The sequence below is a fragment of the Grus americana genome, chromosome 3 (genome assembly GCF_028858705.1).
Source record: "Grus americana isolate bGruAme1 chromosome 3, bGruAme1.mat, whole genome shotgun sequence".
Lineage (NCBI taxonomy): Eukaryota > Metazoa > Chordata > Aves > Gruiformes > Gruidae > Grus > Grus americana.
Window position 1 is genome coordinate 113,059,128 of NC_072854.1, and position 16,804 is coordinate 113,075,931.

At 48.8% G+C, this 16,804-nt stretch overlaps 1 protein-coding gene across 1 annotated transcript; it reads right to left on the minus strand.

Annotated features, from left to right (window-relative positions):
* Positions 1-8,127: 8,127 nt before the first annotated feature.
* On the minus strand, positions 8,128-16,666 carry TMEM178A (transmembrane protein 178A). Its single transcript, XM_054820816.1, is given in 6 exon segments — positions 8,128-8,369; positions 10,781-10,918; positions 12,113-12,136; positions 12,139-12,231; positions 12,436-12,563; positions 16,461-16,666. Coding segments are annotated over 6 exon segments (831 nt in total).
* Between the last annotated feature and the right edge of the window lie 138 nt (positions 16,667-16,804).

Sequence of the window (16,804 nt, forward strand, 5' to 3'; positions counted from 1 at the left end):
AAGTTGTACATATATTTGTTTCTTTTGTGCCTCCTTAAAGTATCGGGATTAAAAATAAGCAATCTCTTGATGTGCCCATGTTTATTGATAAGCCCAGGTTCTTTGAGTAACTTAAACCTGATGAGGATGGCTTTAACTTGAGCATTAGATTTTTAAGCAGCTCAATATTTGGCAAAGAGCAGATACACAGTGGTCAATTACTTGTGCTTCTGGAAAGCTTTCCATCTGCTTTTAAAAACATCATCTTGGCAATAAAAAGGGAGGAAAAATGTCATCTTTCCCAGATATAAGCACATGTTGTGAATGATTCACTTCTGTCCCACACCTGACTGCAGATAATGTAACCATCCTGACATTAAATCTAAAGGTATGCAACATTTATTTCCTGTACAATTTTACTCTCACTCGTCTCTCTTATATGTGGACTTCATAATTTTACTTGGGACAATAAAGTTTCTGAGATCTTTTCTGACACAGAGCCTAACAAATACAGTTGTGGCAGTTTTCGACCCTATTCCTTTGTCTCGTTTACTTTTGCTTTTCTTCCTTTTCTTTGCCTTTAATTTTGGGCCTAGACAAAATAGCTACTGCTCATTTTTTTTTAAATAGAAGTGTTTCCGGATAATAATTCTCTATATGCTGAGCCCTCCTGCATATTTTACAGATGGGAGCCGCTTTAATTTCACATCTGTTGCTATGGAGCTGTGTAGATTTGCTTACTTGGCCTGCCAGCACAGGGAGCTGTTAAAGACTGGTCCATGGGTACCAGGGTACAGGGATGTGCAACGCAGGGAGGTGAACATGTACATCTTGCCCTCCAGGAGCGAGGATGCCATGTCCAGGTTCAAGCCCGTGCTCTCCTCAAAGCTTGTGTCCTAGAGTGGAGCATGGAGGGGCATCACCCTGTGAAGGTTTGGTGCGTTATAGCAGTCGGTGCTGTGAGGTCTGGAAAGCGACCAGTGCTGAGGGCTAGTTGTTGGCGGTGGAGTGGAAGCAGCTGTTGGAAGGTCCATTACTTGCATAACGCAACCCTTCCTGCATGCTTCAGAATGCCTGGGTCCCGCAGCAGTTTTGAACGTTCCCTCACAGTTGGGTCAATGAACCCAGCGCAGCCGGTAGATCCCATTGGAGCTCCTCTGCCTGGCATCAATCCCTCGGTATTTGGGCTCAGAAGAGGTGAAATTTGAACCTACAGGTCTCCTTAGATGACCTTCAGGAGCTGTGGGCTGCAGATGGGGACTGGTTCTCTTTGTCTGGCCCAGTGACTGGTCCCATTGCTCACAGGAGCAATGACATCAGCTCTGTAGTCTGGGGAGAAGGTAATAATTTCATGACTTTATTCTGGGCCTCAAAGCCTGAGTCTAAGTTAGTCCTATATGAAATTCATGACAGACAAAAGCTGGGTGTTTTTTCCTATGCATGGATGATGAAGTAGGCATATTTTTTTTTTTTTTACCTTGCAATATTTATTTCTTACCAGAAAGGTAAGAAATATTGTTTCTTGTTGATAAGAATATATATAGCCTTATTTCTTATATAAAAGCTGTGATTGGCCTTGGCTCTAGGATAATAATGTAAGGTGCTTTGATGTCAGGCTTTTCTAATACAGCATAAGTAATTGGTGTCTTTGTCACTGGTCAGAAGCTGTTATTTCTGCATGTTTTGAGAAGGACTGTAGGTAACTTGTCCTTCCATTTGTAGGTAAAATCGTTGTGCTGCAAGTAATGGTCCATGAACCATCTCCAGCCAGTTCTGGAAAGGCAAAGCATCACAGCAGGGTTTAGGTGGGAAGGGATTACTGGAGGTCTTTAGTCCTGTCATCTGCTCAGAGCGGGGCTAACCCCAACGCTGGGTCAGGTTGCTCAGGGCCTTGTCCAGTCGGGTTTTGAGCATCCTGAGAGATGGAGAACCCATAGTCTCATCCTTTCACACACTGGCTCTGCTCTGGCCAGCACAGCCTGGTCTGTGGCCGGCCCTCATCACCACAAGGGTGCAGTGCTGCATCATGGTCGAGAGAACTGACTGTTCCCAGGATGCAGAAACTCTGGGGAGACACTTCAAAGGCACTAGCTCTGACAGAATCCAAGTGATTGTGGCTGTAACCAGATTCTTGGGGGGGGGGGGGGGGGGGAAGGGGGGGAAGGGGGATGGAGAGAAATTTAACATGTGCTTCCTTGCCATTCATACGTATGCATCTGAACATCTGCACTAAGTCCTTGCAAGCTCAGTTCTTCTTCTGCATTTTGTGTGTAAAGATGTACTGTGTTGAGAAGCAGCAATTAGCTTGGAACCATCCAGTCGCCAATTAGCAGAGTCTTACTCTCATACCACCAGTAACAAACATATCACCAGTAATAGGAAATCTGCAAGCTGTCATGCATTTGTCTCTTCCCATTGTGCATTTGCTTGGTGGCTTCATAGTGCTGTTTGTGAGGATAAGTACAGAAGGAGCTGTTAATCTGGGTGCATAACCCATGAAAGATCTGGCAGATAGTTTTGTGAGGTGAATGAGGGCATAGCTGCTGTTCATTTTTCCAACAGTCAGATGTAAAGACCTGCCTTTATTCTGCAACATTCCCATTGCCTTCAGAAAGCTTTGACGCTGTAATTTTGGATATTCCGTTTGGGAAGAAGTTCAAGATCACAAAAGACATACAGCTTCTTCCAGATATTCTCCAGGAAATGGAGCGGTACGTGTGGCCTTCGACATGCTTGGAATTTGGTGTAAATGTCATGATGGTTTGTGATCCTAAGTGTTCAGTCAGGTTCAGGTTGGCTTTATTCCAAACACTCCTGCTCTACAGTCTGACCCTGTGCAGGCTGTGAAAGTGCGAGTCTTTTACTTGTCCCTTAAAGGCTGTTGTGGCTTGTCTTGCAAGCTGTGGAAGTGCTGACAGCAGTGCAAGCTGACAAGGAATGAGCTTGTCATGTAAGCCACACTCACAAATATTCTGTATAAGGCATGATGGTGACAGAAAGGAGAAAGAGGAGAGGATGACCGAGACAAACTTAAAGCATGGCCAGGCAAATAAAGCCATAATTTGGAAGGATCAGACCAGAAGGATTTCAGACTAGAAAATGGTGGTATGCATTTTCCTTTCTGTTAGTGTATACTGGCATAGCCAGCTAGCGACCTGGTCTGCTTTTAGATGCCTCCCTTCATCTCTCACCCTGTCATTATTTTGTGGCAGAGTTGAGCCAAGCTAATTGTGGGCTGCTTCTAACGGACAGTTCAAAGTGGAGGTGAGGAAGGGACCACTACCACCAGTAAGACTGTTCAATCCACTTGCTGTGAACAGAGCCAGGATAGTCTTTTTTTCCCTCTCTTTCAAGGCCAAGTGTAATGTTTCCTCATGTACTAAGAAAAACGGATTGCGAACAATGGTTAATTTTCCTCCATTTCCTGGGTTTGAAAGCCATTAAGGATCAGTGGAACACAGAAAGGACAGAACTTTTACAGTTTTCACAAGGAAAGGTCAGCTTCAGAATTGCCTTTACCAACCGGAGGAGCTGCTCTGGGAAGCTGTTCCTTTGCAGACTGGTGGGAGGCTCATGCAACCCAAAAATGAGGTTTGAAGGTGACACTGCCCTCGATCCTTGGAAGAATACCAAGAAGGGAAAAATTGAGTCCATCTTCCCTGCTAACCCCATGGAAAGATCTCCTGAGGTCAAAAATGTTTGGGGGTCAGGGTAGGGCCCAGTTCTCCCATTTAGGAAGAGTTACAAAGATAGGGAACTTAAATTCCATTTGGAGACGTAGCTTACTGAGTTGAGCCGTGACCCTTAATGTGCTTAGGTGTTTTATCAAATGCAACTGGCACCTGAAGTGTCACCAGTGTTGAGTTCTGCACAGATGAATGAATACCAGGCAGGCTGAACACCTAACCTTTATTTTTTCTGCAATTGCCAGAGTACTTCGTGTTGGAGGCACTGTTGTATTGCTGCTGAGCCAAGATCTCCATAAACACATGGATGGCATCACCCAGTGTGCTGAAAACGACTCTCCTAATGCCATTTCTGATGGCGCAAGTGAAACCGCCGCTGCAAAAGCCCTGAATGTTGATGGGAAATCTTCCTCCTTGGTGAATGGTGTTGAAGAATCCTTTCTCAGGAGCAGGCAGACACATTTTGTGTCTCTGGTGCCAGATGGCGTCTATGGAGTTAGTCTTGGAAAGACGGATGCTTTCATACACAAATACAGGAAGATCTCTTCTGCTGGGAATCGGTAGCTTTCTAGCACTGTGCCTAAGTGAACGGGAATCCTGATACACTTGAAAAGCAACATGGCAGTGATCTGGTGGGACCCTGCGGATCCAAACCCTGTGCCATTTGTTAGCTCACCTCACTTTCTTTGGATGTCCTAAGGCATTGCTTTCCTCTCTTTGGTTTTTCAGTAGAGGTGGAAGATGCCTACTAGTGTTTCAGATGTTTTTACTGTAAAATATTGTAATGAGACAAAAGTCCTCAAATCCTTATTTAGGCAAAGCCTCTCAGTATCGGGAGGATTTTCTCTGGGACAGAAGGACTTCATTTACAAAACTGCAAAACCAAATGTGGTAATATTAAACATACATGGAATTTCACCTTCAGCAATGTTTTTAGGAAGCACATCTTGTCTGAAGAAGTCTCCAGCTCTTTTTGGGGGCTGGATGTATGCTTTGCCATGTGCCTTGCTGTATTACTTTAAAGCTTGTTTCTGATGAGTTTGAAATGTCAGTATTGAGATCGCTCAGGGTGGAAAATAAACTTTTCTGTGTCAATTCTTTGCAGCATTTGCATGTGTCTAATGGGTATGCTTTAGCTTTTTACGGTGAAGAGACTTATTTCTATCAAAAATAATGCTTTTCCTCACTTGGTAATGTTACCCAAGGGCACGATGTGGAAGATCAAAAAACTTGCCAAGTGGATGACCAATTAGAAGTGGCTTTACCTGCAAAGTAACGCATGGAAAAATTCTCCTGAAAAGAGAGAGGTCTTAGCAGTTCTTTTAGTCTATGCCAAAGGTATTTGGGGGAGGGGAATAGTCTAATCTGAGGTTTTCCCATGGCTGCTGAGCTGACAGGGAAGTATTTTTATAGACAATTACTGCAGATTGCTTTTTGGTGCTATTTTGGACAAGCATTTGCAACTTGGCAAGCTGGGATGGACTCGTGCATTGTGTTCCTCTGGTGTGATTAGTATAGAGATATGATTAGTAATATGTCTGGGGTTTGGTTTGGGGTTTTCTTGCTTTTTTTTTTTTTTTTTTTCCTTGATTCTGACAAGGTGCTTTGCTGGAAGAAACTTTTAAGGCTAATTGCATTTCAAGAGACTAAAACTTACTGTTGTTGAGAACTGTTTGTGGAGCCCCCCCCAACATGATACAATGCTGAGGTATCTTTTCAATACAGTTGTCATTCCTGTGGGAAGGGGCCTCTGGTGGCCTCCACCTTCCCTGTTGGACCAGGCCTATTGCTAATGCTAGATGACATCAGCTGGGGCTTTGTCTGTCCAAGTCTTAAACCTCCAAGGATGGAGATCCCTGCCTCTCTGGGTATGAGTCCCAGGGGACACCACCCTCCAGGGGGAGAAGCTTTCTTTATGTGTGAGCCTCCCAGTCTGCAGTCTGTGGCTGTTGTCCCTCCCTGCAGTGTCTGATGCTGCAGGAGTTTGGCTCTCTCATGTCCATAACTGCCTTTCAAGCAGTCACAGGCTCCTGGTAGATGCCCCCTCTGGCTCCTTTCCACCAGACTACCCAAGCCCAGCTCCCTCCCCTCACAGGCACCGTGCTCCAGGCCCCTAACCATTTTTGCAGCCTCTGCTGGCCCCTCTCCTGTTTCCCCACGTCCCTCCTGAACTGGAGGATGTAACACTGGACATGAACCCCGGTGAGGGGTTAAAAAATCGCTCTTCTGGCTCTGCTAGCCATGTAGCTCCTAGTGTAGCCTGTTTGTCTGACCTGCAATGGGAACATGCTTCTGGCTAATGGTCATACTGTTGTCTGCTGTAACCCCAAGCCCTTCTCAGCAGGGCTGCCACCCAGCTGAGAATCTCACAGCCTGGGTGAATGCACAGGGCTGTGCCACCCCAGGCACAGAGGTCTGCTCATTTCCTCCTTGAACACCATGAGGTGCTACTTTTCAAGTTGACTGAGGCCCCTCTGGGCAGATGTTCTGCCATTTATTATGGTAGCCACCCATCCCCCAGTTTAGTGTCACCCATGGCTATTTGTGCTCTTCACCCCAGGTGGAACCACGTTAAACCTTCTTGGTGTTATATTAGATGTATAAATCATCTGGAGAAAGCATTTCTGCCTTGATCTGTGTATGACAAACCAGTCACGTAAACAGGTATGAGCTGACTCCAACAAGACCTAAGTGTTTGCTGAGAAACACTGCTCTGTGCTCCGTGGTGAAGCCAAGCAGAGAAATGCAGGGAAGGTTGGCCCCGAAGCTGTGCTTAGTGCTGATGCTGGTTTCTTCTGCCATTTCTTCCTGGTATCTTGATTGCTCACAGATCCATTAATTGATCTGTTGAGTTTTAGTCTAGTTTATATGATTGTGTTTCTTAGCCTCATTTGGCACTGACTTTTTCTGCTATCGTTTAAATGATGGTTATTGCATTAAGGCAATACTTCTCTGTTCCACCACCCTTACCGCTCACCTCCCCTTCCTTCCTCTCCCACTACTTTGCCCTTCAACCAACCTTTCTCTCACATCTCCCTTCTTCTCTTCCCAGCCCTATGCTCACAATACTCTGTATGTGACCCTTTCCCCCCACCATTCCCTTTTGTGGTTATCCTGTACCATCCACCCTTATTGCAGGATTGACTTCTCTGGTCGCTCTGCTCCATCAGTAGTGTCAGCCTGTGCCCTCTCCAAGGCAGCCTGGGGAACCTTCCAGAGGCCTGGTCAACTCTTTCTCTGTGCCCAGCAGGTGTGAAACACTGCTCTGGCAATGAATGTATGGGTGCCACGCATCAAGGGCAACACTGGCTTTTAGGTGATGGCAGAGGATTCTAGCTTTGGATGAGCTGTGACAGATGCATTGACATAGCACTGAAGTCTTTTAATTGTGGAAACTGCCTCTGTCAGTTTGAGTGCTGTCTGACAGATCAAACTGACCATGGCACTCTCATCTGTTAACTCGCATGTTTCTGTCATTAAGTACTGGAAAATGCAAAGCCGCTCCTCTTCTAGCATCTCCCCATCCCTCTGATGCCATGGGTGGCTTCTTGGCCCAAGCAGGAGAGGTTTTCTGGGGCTCTAACTCCAGCATGCTGCACTGCCTCATTAGGGATGCTTGGTGCAAGTACTGTCCAGGCTACGACGCTCCTGGTTTAGGCACTTTCTCTGCCTTGCAGGAGACACCATTTCCAAGCTGCGAAATTGCAGTTGACACAAATGCTTTTGACAGAGGTGGGTATTTTACTACAGATACTGTAGCTTGACACATGCCTCATAACAAAAGGGCCATCCAGAAATGGACAGAATGGACAGGAGTAATTTGATCTTTCTCACAGTGCAGCTCAGGCACTCTGAATGGAAATCTTGGTTATTTACAAATTACACGGGAACTTCATGTACAAAGAAGACAAAAAGAGACACAAGTACACACTGATTTAAAAGAAAAAGGTCTTTTGGGGCATTCTGGGAGGAGAGGGGCACCAAAGCCTTCCTTTAGGGTCAAATGTGGAAGGTGCTGAATTAAAACATCACAGATGATGCCCTGGGGAAGGGGGTATAATTCTGACTAGGATTCATTTGGCAACAGTGACTTTTCCTTAATTTCTTTCTGTACAGATCCTTGAAAAATAGAAATAGCCATAAATTCTAACAGCAACTTTCCTCACCCTTTTACCTTCCAGTGCAAAAATATTCCTCTGCATGGACTTGCCATGCTGAACTGAAGCATCTGATCTTGAGCCATTTCTGTCCTCTGAGAGCTGTCTCCTTTTCAAATCTCTCTGCTGGGCAGCATGGGAGAACAGCTTGCTGAACCAGTAAAACACAACAGTCAGATTTTGAAGAATCAGACTTTTGTGCTTGGAATCCTGAGTTTGGTTTTCCCTTCACTTCTATTTCTTTGAGTAAGTCCTGAAAAATGCTGTTCAGCCATCACTGAAGGGTGTTGGTGGCAGGTGGGCAGTCACATAGAGGAGTCTCTGGTGGACTTCAGCTGCATAATGTTGCCCCTGCTAACAAACGGGTAAGCTGTGCAAAGGCACCCAGCTGCTACTGTAGATCCCAGACTGCACCAAGCACGAAATACAGACCAGTTGTATCCATGTTCTACAGCATCAGGAAGAGTATAGATGAATGTGGGGAGGTGGTTTAGGTCATATGATAAGCTGGCTGCATAAGTGCACAGAGATATAGTGCAAAATATCCCTGTAAATGAAATAATCATGTTGTTATTTTGAAATGTAGCATGGCATGAATAACAAAATAAATGTTAGGCCTTACTAATCAAATAACTTGTACCCAGCTTTGTTGGTATAACAAAGGGTAGCACACGGGTGATAATTACTGACATTCATAAAGTTGTCATGTATTACCCAGTTACGCAAGGCTAAGCCCTAGCTCTGTGGTTGTGAATTGCATCCAGCAAACTTCTTGGTTGTGACTTTGAAGAATAAGAGAGTCTCCTCTGTGACATCAGACGTGCTGCCCTTTGAACAGAGCAAGGTAGCCAAAGCCTCCGTGATCAGATCTGACCCATGGGATGCAGTCACATCATGCAAGGTGTCATTGTGATGCCGAATCCCCTCTGCAGGAGCAAAGCCTGCTGCACGCCTCAGAGCAGCCAGGGGAAATTGTTTTGCATGTGCTGTGTGTAATCTGGTCTGGAAGTTATTAAGCAAGTAATCTACATCCACAGGTGGTCCTCTACATACCTCTGTAGAGGAACCGCTCAGGCTAAATCACTCTCCAGCTCTTTGAGGTCACCCTTCTCCCAGCCTAGGTTTTCTGTTGGGTCACTTTTCCTTAAGTGTTTTTCATTAGGCTATGTTTTTCATTAAAAGCTAAATTAGTCACGCACAATAAGCCTTTCCTCAGGCCTGTGCTTTCCAAATGTATTGCAAAAATACAGTTGTGCTGTGCGTTGCAGCTGCTCAAATCAAAGTATTTCCTCTCACCCAAGAGAAGGTGGTGTGCTTAGCCTCGTGAGTTTGGATGCTTCAAACTCATGCTGGCTTTATGTTCACAGATTTTACCTTTATTGATGTCATCTACCTAGACTTGTGCAAGCATTTGACACTGTCCCACACAACATCCTTGTCTCTGAATTGGAGAGACATGGATTTGATGGATGGACCACTCAATGAATAAGAAATTGACAGCAAGGTTGCACTCAAAGAGTTGTGGTCAATGACTCGATGTCCAAGTGGAGATCAGTGACAAGTGGCGTTCCTCGGGGGGTCTGTACTGGGACCAGCACTGTTTAACGTCCTTGTCGGTGATATGGACAGTGGGATCGAGTGCACCCTCAGCAAGTTTGCTGACGACACCAAGCTGTGTGGTGTGGTTGACATGCTGGAGGGAAGGGATGCTATCCAGAGAGATCTTGACAGGCTTGAGAGGTGGACCCGTGTGAACTGCATGAAGTTCAACAAGGCCAAATGCAAGGTCCTGGGTTGGGGCAATCCCAAGCACAAATACAAGCTGGGCAGAGAATGGATTGAGAGCAGCCCTGAGGAGAAGGACTTGGGGGTGTTGGCAGACGAGAAGCTCAACACAAACCGGCAATGTGTGCTTGCAGCCCAGAAAGCCAATCATATCCTGGGCCGCATCAAAACCAGCGTGACAAGCAGGTCGAGGGAGGTGATTCTGCCCCTGTACTCTGCCCTGGTGAGACCCCTCCTGGAGTACTGTGTCCAGGTCTGGGGTGCCTAGTACAAGAAAGACATGGAGCTGTTGGAATGAGTCCAGAAAAGCACAATGAAGATGATCAGAGGTCTGGAACACCTCTCCTATGAGAACAGGCTGAGAGAGTTGGGGTTGTTCAGCCTGGAGAAGAGAAGGCTCTGGGGAGACCTAAATGTGGCCTTCCAGTACCTAAAGGGGCCTAGAAGAAAGCTGGAGGGACTGCTGACAAGGGCATGTAGTGATAGGACAAGGGGTAATGGGTTTAAGCTGAAGGAGGGTCGATTTAGATTAGATATTAGGAAGAAATTCTTTACCGTGAGGCTGGTGAGGCACTGGAACATGTTGCCCAGAGAAGTTGTGGATGCCCCATCATTGGAAGTGTTCAAGGTCAGGTTGGATGGGGCGTTGGGCAACCTGGTCTAGTGGAGGGTGTCCCTGCCCATGGCAGGGGGGTTGGAACTAGATGATCTTTAAGGTTCCCTCCAACCCAAATTCTCCATTCCAAAATTCTATGATTGCTCCCCCTCTAAACAACCTCTATTTTTATGACTAAGATTTTTTTTTTTAAGTATTCCTCTTTCCTACTTCACTGTTAAAAGAAATATTTAGTCCACCATCAAGGACTGCAAACTGGAGCAAGGGACCATTCTGTTCTGGAGAAGAGAGAGATTGCTTCATATGTAAAGAGGAGGGAGTGGTTGTTATAGCCCCATGGTGCTTTCCTGCTGCTGCATGAGGCCTAGAGCATTTTTCACAGGTCCTTTGTTTGTAATTCTTGGTTATTCCACTTGTGTGAGTAAGCAGCTTGCTTCATGCAAGGCACAGTAACTGGAGATCAGAAGGAAAGGCATGCTCCACTCACTGGCAGCATACGCCAAGGGAAACCTGGTGAAGCCTTCCTCTGTAATTAGCAGGCTAGAACGACATGTTACCTGTCATCAGGAGCAGCAGACCTGCAACATACTGGGTGAGGCTCTCGTCCTGAAAGAAGCTGACTGCTGTTATGATGCACCCGCAGAGAAGAACACCTGCAGCCATGCCCAGGAATCCGCCCGTGATCCTTCTCAAGTCTGTTTCCACCAAACCCAAGAAATTAAGAGCGGGTGTTACCACAGACAAGCCTTCCACTGCAGGAGGAAGTGGAGGGACACCCAGAAATAGCCATGAGTGCAGCTGGCCCGTGCCAGGCAGACACACAGTAGGAGTAATCCCAGACTGACAAGTGAGTACCTGTAAGTAGAAAGTGAGCCTGTAGCAAGGCTGCTACAGGCTAGCAGTTTTGTAGTTGTGCTATAAACTTCCCACTATCATATGAACCATATAATCATATGGCTTCAGCCATATGACCATCAGGATGTGGGTGCAGCATGGTTTTATGCAGACACACCGTGATACATTCTTTGATCTCTATTTCCTTCTAGAGTTTAAATTTAAAGTAACTTGGAAGGACAGAAATGCTCTAGTTTCTAAATGCCAGGGAGCTTCCATGCAGACAGGTTCTGCCACAATTGTTTAGCACATGTCTTCTGTTGTCAGCTTCTGACATGTCTCCTGCTGGACCTTTTCCAGTGACACCAGAATGCAGATTTTCAAGCTGGTGTCTGCAGACCCCTGAGAGGTGAGGGGAGAGGTGATCTGCCTGTGAAAAGTGGCTAAGAGCAGGTTACATTCAACAAGCTTAAAAAAGTGTGGTGGTCACACTTTCCTGGACTAACTGTAATGGCCTGCAAGTAAAAATGAGGGTGAAAATTGCTGAAGGCTGGGCCCTGGTGGGATCCTGCCTCCTCAGCCCCTTCCTCTGCAAACTAGTGGCTCACTGCTGCGTTTTTCACATGTGTTTTTGTGGTTTTGGCTAGGACAGAGTTAATTTTCACAAGAAGCTGGGAAGGGACACAGCCAGCACAGCTGACTCAAACTAGCCAAAGGGATATTCCATACCATATGGCGTCATGCCCAGTATACAAGGGTGGCTGGCTGGGGAGGAGGGGTTGCTGCTTGGGGACGGACTGGGCATCTGATCGGGTGAGCAAATTGCATTATCACCCGCTTTGTATATTCTGTTATAAATACTGCTGTTAATTTTCTCTTCCCTTGCTGTCATAGTAAGCCATCCTTATCCCAACCCATGAATTTAATGTTTTTCTTCTGATTCTGCTCCCCATCCCACCGTGGTGCTTAGCTGCCGGTTGGGGCTAAACCACTGCAACATGAAAGGGATAACACAAGCCATGGGCCTTGCCAGGGAGGAGCGGGCTGTGCTGAACCCTTATGGAGCAGATGCCAATCTGCTGGTGGATCGTCTTCATCAGGTTGAAGGGGATGTTGTGCAAGCGTACCAGCTGGGGAAAGTGGTACTTGATAGCAATGCATCTCTGAGCGATGCCTGCTGGAGAGGAAGACAAGGCGTTCCCATACCAGGTAACCAAAATAAGCACCAGTCTTCCCTCTCAGCGCTGGGAATTATCCCCCTTTCCCACAGCTTGTCCTTGTCACCTGCCATCCTCCTCCCCATTGTTTTATCATCTGCTTGGCTCCTTCACTTCCTTTCTCCTCTGAGTAATCAGCTCTGCCCAGCTTCTCCCAGTACCAGCATCTGTGTCCTGGATCCTCCAGGGACCACTGATGACCAGCAGCACTCGTAAAATATTACCTGTTAAATGGGAGCCTGACTTCTTCCCCCGCTCCTTGCTCCTTCCAAAAGGATACTGCTTCTCTCTGAAAGACACATGAGTATTTCCACACAGACACGTAAAAACATGGGGCAATGCTTACTACTGGGCTGCTGAGCAAAGACAATAAGTGTTTTAACTCTCACACTATACTTATGCCTCTCTTAGCAAAGACAAAACCTTCCCAGAAAAGGCCTGCGCTGCAGCAGGAGAAACAATGCTCTGACTAACGCAAAATCATGGGCAGGAACCCTGCCTGCTGGAAACTGGCTATTGCTAACTTCTCCCAAGCAGCTTGCGCTGGCTGGTGGCAGCGCTGGCTGAGCCATGGAACTTGCAGGGGAGAGGGAAGGAGTGGGAGATGGACTTGACCTCATGCAGGCTTTATTTTTCACAAGAGGGGAGGGGAAAAAACAAAAAAAAACAAAAAGGAGAAAGCGGTGCAGGGGTCTGGCTAGATTCCAGTTGCCACATGCTGCACCACTGATCAGTATCCTCAAAGGGCCACCATCTGGCATATGCCACGGAAACATGCCCTACATCACCCATGGAGCTATCACTGCCCTGGGGCATAATTTCCCTAAAAAATGGCATTTTTGCCTTCTGTGTTCTTCGCAGAGCAAATGCCAGCATGATCTGGCACTGGCACCTTGTTCCTCGGCATGACACCACAGAGGTGGCTGTTTTAAAAGGCAGTCTTGAGCCATGCAGCCACTTACAGATAAACTAGGCACACAGTGCAAAGGGTCTCATCCTGCATGGGTGCCCCTCCTTGAGCCAGGGTGCTGAGTGCTTGGGAGGGTGGAGCTGGGCTTGCTTGGCTGAATGGGGAGCAACCAGCTAAAGGCATCCCAGAACAGACCGGAGTTGACATGGGATGCTGCAAGGAAGTGGTACCCAAGAGGTGCTGGCTAAGGTGAGGAGGGGCCGGGGCACAGACAGCTGCTCTGGGGAGGCCTTAAAGAGGAACAGAGCATGGAAGAAGCTGAGTTTTCAGACTGTTGACATCATGCTGGAAAGATTTATTTTCTTTTTTTTCTGTGAAGCACAACATAAAAGCCCCACGTTTGAGAGGGGAAAAAACATCCAGGCTGCACTGCTGCTTTTTTACTCTTAGAGTCATCCCTAAAAGTTTGAGGCTTACCTCTACTCCCTGGACATCAGGAGTGACTGCAACAGTATACCGGTGTGGGACCTGTGCACATGGGCCTCCTACATCTGGAGCTAGCTGGGCCCTCTAAATTTAAACTTTCCTTCATACACTTTCTTTGGGACACATCTTACAACCACAAAACAACCTGCCCCAGAACTGACACAAACTGCAGCTCTTCCCCTGACCAAGGCAGCCTTTGGCATCACAGAAAACACTTGCCTGCCTCCATGTCTGATCCCACCAGGCTCAAGCAGGTGCTCTGTGGCCCCTGTAAGAACACCCTCCCTCTCGCAGCAGCTTCAGTCCCATAAGCAGAAGGGACAGGCTGGCCCCAGGCCACACCTTCCGACCGCAGCACCCGCAGATGCAGCGCCTTGCCTTTTGTCTGGCATGGAAAGATGCCAGAGGGGTGGGAAGAGGTCTCCAACGACAACACATTCCATTGGCATCACCCAGCTGGGCTGGAGCATGCCAACGCATATTGGCTGAGGAGCAAGCGCTCCCGCTTCAAGCAGTGGCCAGGATTTAGGGCTGTAGAGCGTGAAGCTGCCTTTTGGGTCTAAGCAGCAGCAGCAGCAGGATGGATGGGTTGCGAGTGCAGCTGGAAATAACAAGGCATCCAGCCTCAGCAAGGTATTTTCTGTGGCTGTGGGGTGCCACTGACTACAGCTGGGGCTCGTGATCCCTGGAGGAGCAGCAGTCAAATGTCACAGTGAATCCCCCATCATCACCAGAACTCTAACATCAAGAGCATTGGCTGAACTGTCACAGAAATGTTTAACACCCAAATAAGGTTTTATTGAATTCCTTTGACCTTTCTGAGCAGTGCTGGAGGAGCCTAGCCTGCCTCCCTGCAGCAAATGGCTCAACTGTCCTACTGTAGTCATGTCTATGAAATAGGAGGAAAAACAGAAAGCAGAAGTCACCCCAAAGGTTGGGGAAGCAAATGATGGCCAATACCATTTGATCTGACCTGTTTCTGAAGACAGCAGAGGACACATCTGTCAGCTCCATCTGTCTCTCTTACCAAGAAGGGACACACACTCCCAGAGAAACCTGTGGCTGTTGTTACAAGAACAGAGGAAGTGCAGGCAGCTGCTGTGGATAGAAAGCAGGATTTAAGGGGAAAAATAACCATGCTTGCTTCATTCATAACCATTTCTACCCAAGCAGAACTTGGGGCAAGGACAAAACATGGGAACAACTATAACCCATTTCCCCTCTAATGAGATAAAAATGAAGACTGAGAGGCAAGAGCAGGCGGGTGATGACGTTATCGGTGCTCCCCAGCAGGATGTCCGTTAGCCTTTCTGGACAGAGCTCAAACTCTCTGGCATTTCCTTCCGTAACTCGTTCAGAGCTGCTGCTACTCCTGAACTTGTCACAGAGCCCAGTCGCCTTGGATCAGCTCTCGGAGCATCTGTGGCAGCCCCGTCCAGCTAATCTACACCTGCCGCCTGTCCCAGCTCTTCCGCAGCAGAAAGCAGCACAGCGCACCCCAAAAACCTTGGTCACACACCAGGAAAAATCACAGTGGCCTGAATCTGATTCTGGCAGGTTTGAGACTGTTTTACTTGTGAGAGCAAAAGTCATAAAAGTGAAGCCAAGGATGCACATCCCAGGGCAGCTGGAGGTACAAATGCACCATCAGACACTATGCAATTTCACAGACGTCACTGCTACACCTGCCAGAGCTCAACCCCCTCGGCTCCTTCTCTGCTCTGATAATCACACATTGAAATGGGGCCATGCCCAGCTCCCCATCCCCACGCATCTCAGCGGAGAGGAGGGTCCCCCATGCCAACATCCTTGGCAAGGCAGGCAGGGGCAGCAAGCAGACAGTGCATGTTTGTGTCCAAAGCCCCCCTCTCTTTTTATGTCACCCATCAGTCATTGGCAGCAGGAGCATGGTGAGAAAAGCCGTGCCTGGTTCACCAGCACAGGGCCCAAGAGGTGCCCTGGGACCCACACAACATGCTTCTGGGGTTGCACATCTGGGGATAAGGGTTCTCACAGCCGTCTGGTGCTTGTTCCTTGCACAGAGGGTGGGGGGCATGGCTGGGGATGGAGGCAAGCACCCACATGCCTCCTCCACACTGGAAATCCATGCGCAAGATACCAGCAGAAGTGGGACTGGCAGCGCTGGTTTAAGAGGAGAGGGGGTGCATACTTTATCCCATGGGGGCACGCACAAGACTCCAAAAAATCACAAAATAAGGGGAAGCAGTCTGGCGGATGAGAAGACCTTGCCCAGCCAGGGTGCATTGGATGGGTGTGCACCAGCAGGGGACTGGCAGGGGCACAGCACGGTGCAGACGCGGGGACATCCATAACGAGTGGTTCCCATGCCCCGCTGGGGAAGGACGGCAAGGGCTGCAGGAGCTCCCGCCGGAGCTGGCACCGGAGGCTGCAGGCAGCTGGGCAACGCTCAGATCCCAGTGGATTCCCAGTTTTGTGCACTGGGGGAGGGGATGCCGGGTTCCCACGCACCGAGCTAGAGACCAGGGACTGGGCACCAGGGGAGGGGGTCCCCGGTGCACGGGGGGGTCCTTGGGATCCGGGTGCTGCAGGTGCCCCCAGCTGTACGCACAGAGCGGCTAGCTCTGAGGATGCATGGCGGTTCCCGTGCCAAGGGGCTGGCCCTGTGACGGTGCCGGCTGCACGCTCGGGTGCTGTCTTTTGGCGGGGGGGGCGGGGAGGAATCCTGGTGAACGTTCACGGGGCTGGCTTTTTGGGTTCCCGGCTGCACGCACGGGGGCCGAACCCAGGGGCTCCCCGAGCCGGCAGCACCGCTCAGCCCTGCGGACGAGGCTGTCGAGGCGGGAGCCGATGATCGGGTAGCAGCAGGTCCGCGAAGCGGTAGGGGCGGCCGCCGGGCGCCCTCGCAAGCGCTGCCGGTGCCGCCGCGGGTCCGTCTCGTACCAGCGGTCGGTGCCGAGCGCCGCCCGCAGCAGCCTCCGCGCGCACAGGCTCAGGCACTGCCCGGTGCCCAGCATCGCCCCGCACGGTGGAGGCGGAGAGAGATGCTGAGCGCAGCGTGCTCCTCGCACGCCCACCGGGGCCGGGCGTAGGGAGCCGAGGGGCGAATGGGAGCCGCGAAGGGCCGGGGCGGAGCAACGAACCGAGGAGTACGG